The sequence below is a fragment of the Poecilia reticulata genome, linkage group LG11, assembly GCF_000633615.1.
Source record: "Poecilia reticulata strain Guanapo linkage group LG11, Guppy_female_1.0+MT, whole genome shotgun sequence".
Classification (NCBI taxonomy): domain Eukaryota; kingdom Metazoa; phylum Chordata; class Actinopteri; order Cyprinodontiformes; family Poeciliidae; genus Poecilia; species Poecilia reticulata.
In genome coordinates this window covers 10,178,637-10,187,135 of record NC_024341.1, presented here as the reverse complement: position 1 = coordinate 10,187,135, position 8,499 = coordinate 10,178,637, and the positions used below count along the sequence as shown (strand labels likewise).

The 8,499-nt window shown below is 41.6% G+C and overlaps 2 protein-coding genes across 3 annotated transcripts in view; both read right to left on the bottom strand.

Annotated features, from left to right (window-relative positions):
* Nucleotides 1–158: 158 nt before the first annotated feature.
* On the bottom strand, nucleotides 159–4,770 carry hoxa5a (homeobox A5a). Its single transcript, XM_008421645.2, has 2 exons — nucleotides 2,007–4,770; nucleotides 159–1,309 (listed from the first exon to the last, which is right to left on the bottom strand). Exons 1-2 carry the CDS (start codon nucleotides 2,605–2,607, stop codon nucleotides 1,059–1,061), a joined length of 852 nt encoding a protein of 283 aa, XP_008419867.1. The 5' UTR covers nucleotides 2,608–4,770; the 3' UTR covers nucleotides 159–1,058.
* Nucleotides 4,771–7,423: 2,653 nt separating this feature from the next.
* The window catches only part of LOC103472192 (homeobox protein Hox-A10-like), an 18,270-nt gene continuing 17,194 nt past the window's right edge, over nucleotides 7,424–8,499 (bottom strand). Inside the window, exon 2 of one of the 2 annotated variants that reach the window (XM_008421639.2) lies at nucleotides 7,424–8,153. In XM_008421639.2, the coding sequence (XP_008419861.1) occupies nucleotides 7,864–8,153 (290 nt within the window). In that variant the 3' untranslated portion in view covers nucleotides 7,424–7,863. The remainder of the gene's footprint in view (nucleotides 8,154–8,499) is intronic. The other variant, XM_008421641.2, reaches the window with a different exon arrangement.

Sequence of the window (8,499 nt, the reverse complement as noted above, 5' to 3'; positions counted from 1 at the left end):
TTATTATTATTTTATAAATTTTTTGGCTACATAAAGAGAAAAACTAACCAACCCCAATCAGGAATAAAAACACACGTCCAGCTTTTGGAGGAAAAATATCCTCCACCAAGCGGTCCTGCGCATCACAAAGCTGAAAAAGAAACACACTTAAGTTGCCGTTTCCAGTAAAAAGTTTATTATCACGGCTATGACAGCCATCATCAACATGAGCATCGATATCATTCTTCTGATTATTGTAGCATATTTTTTTCCTCTTTCCAGTCTTTGAAAAACATTTACAAAAAAACAAAAAGCTCATCACGATGAAGTCATAAAGGTGGGGGACCTTCCACATAGAAACAGCAAGAAAAAACAGGGACGAGCACGTTTTTTGTCAACTATGCTGCGCCCAGGTGAGCAAGTCAAACATAATCTCCTGCAAAAAAAAAGAAAAAGAAAAGAAAAGAAAAACAACTTAAGAAAACAAAGCACCGCCACTGTACATACAAAGGGGCGAGACGGCACCTCTGTCCATACACGTGTGTTCACAATACAATTACGCACACAAAACGCTTATTTGCTGGTTATCTGAAGCGAGTTTTTCGTTTTTTTTCTGACAAGTTGGCACAATACATGAGACAAATAAATACATACATATACAGTACATGTACAGAGAGAACTAAACACAAACCTTCTATTTAGTTAGTATTTATTAGACTGCTGTTTTGAGTGCATCACACAGATTTTTACTGGACAAGTTCAAGCTTTTGATTTTTTTTTTATCCTTCTGAACAAGAAATAATTTAAACGTTTCTTTCTTCTTTTTTGCCCTAAATCTAAACAGAACTGTACAGAATGCATATTTTTACTCGCATACTGATTAACACGGTGAGAATATAAAGAAAATATAAGGTTAATGGGGGGTATTTACAGAAGATGAGGTGGCTCAAAGCCTCCGCCAACAAGTCTTTGCGAGAATTTTTTCTTATTTTTGTTTTTCATTTTTTGTACACTTTCAATAGTTTATTTCATTTCACTTTATTTATGAGAGAGGATGTAGGGGGGTCGGTGGGGGGCTATCAAGGCCTGTAGGCACCCCCGCCTGCGGCCGCCATGCTCATGCTCTTCAGCTTGTTGTCCTTCTTCCATTTCATTCTGCGGTTCTGAAACCAGATTTTGATCTGTCTCTCGGAGAGGCAGAGGGCATGGGCGATCTCGATCCGCCGCCTGCGGGTCAGGTACCGGTTGAAGTGGAACTCCTTCTCCAGCTCCAGGGTCTGGTACCGGGTATAGGCGGTTCGGGCTCGCTTGCCTTCCGGTCCGGACAAATCTTTGGACAGAAGCACACCAGAAAGAGAAAGAGTTTTACAGAACGTTTACATGAGTGTGTAAAGTTTGAACACATTCTTACCAAGATATGGGAGCTGTGCATCATAGAGCTGAATATTCGAGTTGGAAATTTAAAGTTTGAAACTAAATTAATTTTTTATTTTTTTCCGCTGAAAGCAAATTTGAGTGTGACTTTCTGGAATCTTTTTAACTGAATCGGATTTTAAATGTGTGTCAATGAATGTATCATAGATATATCCCTACCATGACATTTGTTGTAAAATAGCGCTGCACAAATAAGTTAAGCTGATACTGAACTGAGTTAAAAAATTTTAAAAAAAGAATTGCTAACCATCTGGACATTAATATATTCATCTACACACTTCAGAAATTAAAGTATATACACAAAATGTTTCAAAATCCAGTTTTTGTCGCTAAACAATATTTCATTCTCTGAGTAAAAGGTGAGCTTTGCTAAATGACCCTTATCTGCGTAAATCAAAGCTTTAACCAAACAGGTGAGAGGCGCAATTTGCTGCCACTTTTTTAATATCTGCGTCAGACAACACTAATATAAAATACACAAATTTCACTCCGATTTGTTTGTAAGTTACAATACTTTCTTTTAAAAAAAAACAGCACCAGCTCCTAATACAAGACATAAAATCGATAAGAGATCATTGAAGAGAGCAGTTTACCATGACTTATGTGGAGTTTTCTCATCCACGGGTATATCTGAGGCTGTGCCGAGTCGCCGGCTCTCTGTGGAGTCGTCGGTGCGCTCCCCGCAGGCTTATCTTCCTCCAGAGGGGAAGCCTTGGACGCACAGTCCCGACCAAGCAACAGCGTGCCTCCTCCGTTCGAGCCCGAGCACTGGGCGCCGCTTATGGAGTTCTTCACGGCTCTGAGTTGGGGTTGCGTCTCGGCGCCCGGCGACAAGCTGGCCACCGTGGAGGAGGAGCACGGCAGAGGCTCAGGTGGAGGCGAAAGGGACGAGTTCTGGCTGCCGCCCGCGGACTGGCTGTACCTGACGGGTTCCACTGACGGGCTTGCCGCTGCCGCCGCTGTGTGCGTCGGGGAGTAGCCCGGCGTCCGCTCGCTGCCCACAAAGTGTCCGCCGCCGGTCCGCCCGACCGTCAAGTCCATTCCGTTGTAGCCATAGCCGTACCTGCTGGAATGCATGGCCGTGGAGTCCCTGTATTGCTCGTTCGCGGTATTATGCTCCCCATAATTATGTAACTGAAAGTCCGCGCCATTGGGATAGCGACCGCAGAATGAGTTCACAAAATAGGAGCTCATTTGTTGACAGTTCCACCTTTTTTGCCCGCTGCAGGTACTGCTGTTGTTTTTATGATTATTTTGGTGGAAGTAAACAGCATAAACCTGCAGCTCCTTGATTTGTGGCTCTTATGCTTTAGCGCGTCCTATTGCACCCTTGCACAATTTATGATGAATTATGGAAATGAGAGTGGGACATGGACTTGATTCTCTCTTACGTAGGCACCCAAATATGGGGTACGAGGCAGAATCACGTGCTTTTGTTGACCAGTCGTAAATCCTGCCTGGTGACCTCCAGAGGTAAACTCGTGCACGCAGGAAACACTCGGGCGGGATGGGAGGGGGCGCGCGCCTCCCCTGCCATGCGCTCTCAACTATACGAGGAGGTTTTTCTACTGTCGTGCTGCGCCATCCTCTGGCGCAACTGTTGCACTGACTGTCTGCGGCGCTTTTTTTTCCGAGGCGTGGGCTCCACAAACGGGGGTCATTCGGAGGTTAACGACCATTGCGGCAAAGAAAGAGGTCTCCCAAACAATACAACGTGACATGCTGAGAGTGCAATCTCTCCAGAGATAGTGTACAGGAATAATTCGATCAGAATCTGTTATGCACGTTGTGCCGGGAGATGGCTGTAAATAGGCCGAGTTAATAGAATAAAAGCCCATTCAGAGCAGGGCCGCGCTCTTTTGCACTTTTTCCCATATAAAAGAAACTGAACGACTTCATGGGAGAACGTACTGATGAATAAATGTTGGGAGAGGAGATTGAAGCTCAAAACATCACATACACAATATCAAATAATGCAACGGAGCCTGCCGTTCAGAGCCTTTGCAGCTTGTGCCACTTTGGCAAAATGAATACCCACACATACAGGCTTTATATGAACACAGAAATGTGGTTTATAAGCAGGTTAGAATGGGTCGATGCAAAAAATCAGGCACTTTAGAAGACGGCTATTGCATGTCTTTTTTTCTTCTTTTTTTACGCACATAATCCGACCTTATTTTTGTCTTATTTAGAGGCGACTCTTTTATCATTCTGACTTTTAAACGCTCCGTCCTCCAGCAAAGTTACTTTTTATATGTGAGTGTGAGATGTCAACTGAGACCGATGAGAGAATTACAGTTCTCTTTTTATGAGAAACTAAAGGCAACCGAGATTTGTTCTCGAACTCAGAGGAACGACGAGAGGGAGAAGACAACGCGTTGGGAAACAAATATATGAATATTTCGCAAGTAATTTGTAGTTTAAACTGAAGAAATTGTTTCTGAAATAAGACGAGAAAAAAGAAGAAAAATGACTAATTATAGCAGAAGGAAAGAAATTGGGGGTTCATTGCGTTGCACATTTATCATTTGCTGTTTTTTTTATTTGGAATTGCACAGATACGGCTAGAATTATGCATTTCTCGAAACAATGAATTTGAAGAATGGTCTCTGGAAAAAACAACAACTTTCAGCTGGAAACTTATATGCGTTCTCTCTTTTTTAACGTTTTTGCTCTTTTCAAAGCATTCCAATCACTCTGTTTAGCTTTTTGTTGTGTCACAAATGGATAAATCATCTTTAGACATTATATTATAAAGAGATGAACTATGGAATGAGGTCAGAGTCTTATGCATGAAGGCAGCAGAAGCCTCCATAAAGCAGTGCACACATGCAACGGCCAGAGCTTCCCGTTTGGCTCCCCTCACCCCCCTTTTTCTCTCTCTTTCTTTCTCTCTCTCAATTCTGGAATTTTTATGGCACCTTCGCCTCTCAGAAGCACAGACTTGTTCCCTGGTTCATGCCCTCTCTCACCCCCGGAGCGGCCATTTTTGTTTTATTTCTCCAAATGCACAAGCCCATTCTTGCGCGTTAAGAACGCAGAAACGCAATAAATGTGTTCGACTCGGTGAGTCCAGAAAGGCTCGATGCATGCTGCAGCAGTTCAGAGGACTGCACAAAGGTTGCGCACGAGCTGCTGCGCAAAGAGCGTGTTGCCGAAACTGCAATGCTACAGAAGCTGATCTATGAGTTGGGGGCCAATGACAACAAAGTTCCCACGAAACCTGTTTGAGTTGAAGCAGGGACACACCCGAGAACCACAGGGAGAGAAAAAAAATAAAGGAAAGGAGGAACGAGAGAGGCAGAGGGGCGAGAGGGGGGGCAGGGGGCATTCACAGCGACGCAGCATCACAACACGGTTGGAAGAAAACGCAGACAAACCGCTTTACAGTTGTCCTATGATGGGGACGTTTACCAAAATAAAGTAGAAAAATGAAAAATAAATAAATAAATAAAGTTATTCCTAATAATAATAATGTTTCAATGCTTTTTTACTTTTTTGGGGCGCAATCATCTTTACACAGTCGAAATAATAATTTAAAAAATGAGCGTTGTCCTTTTTTAAATGAATAATTTCAGAAATTGAATACATAAATATCTATAAATAGAAATATCTACATATATGCATGTCTGTATTACAGTCACACAATCTGTGAATGTACAAGAAAAAAATGTGCTTGGTCAAAAAAAAAACAGTTTGTAAAAGTTAACGAGCATTTTTTTTTAAATAATTTGCAAAGAGCCCTTTATTATTATTAGGGCAATGCATTAATTTTCAATATATGCATGCTCCGATATAATTACCATCTGTAATATGTGATGCACAAATGTAACAAGACAAGTTAAAAATAATGAACAAAAAATATATTGTCAGTTACTTTTTTTCCCCTCAAGCTGCACCCAGTAATTCGCTGCAAGGCAACTGAAGCGGTAAAGACTCGAATCTAGAAACGGAACTGTCTTGACGATTTGCATGCTCACACATTAAAATGCAAAAGATTTACAAGAAACAAAAGACGCAAATGTCAAGCCACGAGGGTTTTGTTGGGGCTGCACACAAATATCTGTAGCGCAGCAGCTGACACCACAAGATCGGCACAGATTCAATCCCATGATTGCACATTGATATTTTTAAGCCTGCATAATCAGAAGCAGGGTGTAACATTTTCAAGAATGAGATTGTCAAACGTCAAGCTCTGTGATGTTCTGGCTCCAAAGCCGAGATTTGCAATTTACCAGTTGCATCTTCAAAACTTGCAGTTTCACGCAGCGTAACGCGTCAATGTTTAAAATGTGCGCGCTTAGGTAAAATGCAAAACACGTTCAGAAAATAATCGCATACACAAATATAAGATTATACACAAATGTTCAGCTCTTTTGACACCAGGGCTAAAGGCACACCTTCATAACGTTTCCTAATCTTATCCACAGGAGGGCAGCAAAGAGCACGTTTTGAATCTCGCAGATCACATTTAAAGCAAAACAACAAGCAAATAAGGTCCACATGGGCAAGTCAGAACACGACGATATCACAAAATGCACGCAGTCTTTCAAGAGCCTGGACACGTATCTATTTAATATTAACATGTACCTGTCGTCAAAATTCAAACAATGCAAAGGAAAATTGAGCATTGGCATTTAACTTTGCAAATTTATAAAGACGGTTGAACATGTGCAGTCTGGGAACTTACCTTGTGACGGCCTCTGCATGTCAACAGTGCAGATCAGGGGTGGAAGGGGAAAGCCTCCAGCTGAGTCCATGGACGGAAACCGGGACTCCTGGGGGTCAGTGACGCACCAACGCTCCTTCCATTTGTCCCGCCAAGGCGTGTCAAAAGCCCAAACATATCCAATCATGCCTCAGTGTATAGCTCCTGTGTTTCGATTTAAAATAAGAGGGAAAACAAATGCTAACAATAATCTCCAAAATGGCAAAAATGAGAAAGAGTTTAACATAAGCTAGGTGACTGTTGGGAGAGTCTAGCAAGGAAGCCCGAGTCTTCTAAATGAAAGGCTGCTCTATTCCGCTATTGGAAATTATATATATATATATAAATATAAAAAAGTTCATGTTCACGGCTCGGTGACACGTGACCGAACCGTCCAGCCAATGGGAGGCCGAGTCGGCTCGTAAAGTTGAAGCGCTGTGTTGTAAATTTTCATAAACAACAACGGATTTATGGCCCGGCGCTGGGGACGGAGGGTGAGAGAGAGAAAGGGTGGGTGATGGAAAGGGGAGGAGAAAGGCTGGAGAAGGAGAAAGAAAAGAGAAGGAGGGGGGGTGCAGGTCGCCATCAGGCGCCATTTTACCGAGAGAGGATGAGAGGGAACACAGAGTTCAACATCCGCAGGCAGCTAGTCTCACCTCGCATCCTCATAGTTCAAATTCTTTAACTTCACTGTTTATCTAACCTCTCACACAGAACAGACTTTAAAAATGGCCTGCACAGGTGACCGAACATGGATAACCTGCTATAGGTTCGCACTCGCTTGGACGAAAGTAGGTGAACATATGCAGACAAGTTCTCAACGTTTACACGCACACCCATGTAAATTGTAAATATATATATATATATATATATATATATAGGAAATATTTATTATTTCCTATAGTGTGCCAGATGTGGTAGTCCATAGTTTCTAACCTTTACTTTCCCTGTAATTATGTTCGTAATAAAAACATGTGCAAGTCGTAGCATTTTTTTTCTCAACATTTTTTATGGTCCATTACATGTTTAATGTGCATCCCATTCATTCATTTGGTAGTTGCTTGCTTTATAGTTAGCACACAGCCTAAATTTATCACAGTAGTAGCTACTAGCACATTGTCAATTACAGCTACGAACGCAACAAAAAAATGCCGACTAATGCTTATCCAAGCATTTATTTATTTATTTATTTATTTATTTATTTATTTATTTATTTATTTATTTATTTATTTATTTATTTATTTTGAAGCCTTCGATTCTAGAGGTGTGTATGTTGATGGGAAGTTGAGGTAGAAACACCACTCATGTGAACATTCATATTTATTGATCAGGACACCTACATTTCCATTCAGTGATGAACTCGTATTTAATGCATACATCCGTCTCGAAAACAAGGCCCATCTATGCAGGAGGCAATGCATTTGCTATCATCAAAAGGAGTTCACATCCGTTCACTTAGAAAATATCCTGATTTAATTTCAATCTGTGAAAGCTTGATGTATAAAAATGGGAACATGTTAGGTAGTTTTCGTTCAACGGAATGTTGGTTCAGTAGTATTCAGTCACATGCATAATTTTTTTTTTCTTAGATGTGGAGCTGTTCAGTATTGAAAATGCAAGGCAGCAGAAATCACACAATCATTTCCGAAATTCAAATATGTGCACGCTTGAAAAGTGAATTAACATGTCCCTTATTTTCCCTAAACGTATATGATGATATTTAATTCTCTCTATCTCCGCCTTCAAAGTTTAGGCTCCACCGGGTCTCCGCCGCCGGGTTCTCCATCTGCGGATTCGGTCTGGATGTCGCCCTGTTTCATCTCCTCGAGGTTGGACTCTTCCTTGTGGTCCTTCTTCCACTTCATTCTGCGGTTCTGGAACCAGATTTTGATCTGTCTCTCGGAGAGGCAGAGGGCATGGGCGATCTCGATCCTCCGCCTCCGGGTCAGGTACCGGTTGAAGTGGAACTCCTTCTCCAGCTCCAGGGTCTGGTGCCGGGAATATGTCTGCCTGCCCCGCTTTCGGTTTGGATCTGCAGAGAAGGCGAAAATAATAACTTAATAATACTGTATTACAGTTTATATCATTATTATTATTGATGTTATTTTTCGGAAGCTGGCAATAAAAAACTTGTAGCTGCAGGCACAATGTGTTCAACTATGGTATTTCATTGGTGTGGTTCGTGTTTTCGTATTACTTCATTTTTCCTCAACAGACACAAGTCTTTTTCTTTAGTTGTTTTGTTGTTGTTGTTGTTTGTTTGTTTGTTTTTGACACTTTAACGTGGTCGTGTTGGAGTCATTTGCACATGTCTGTAACCGCTGGCGTCAAGAAGGCCTTTCCAACTTAAAGCCTATAATGGTCTTCTCACACACACA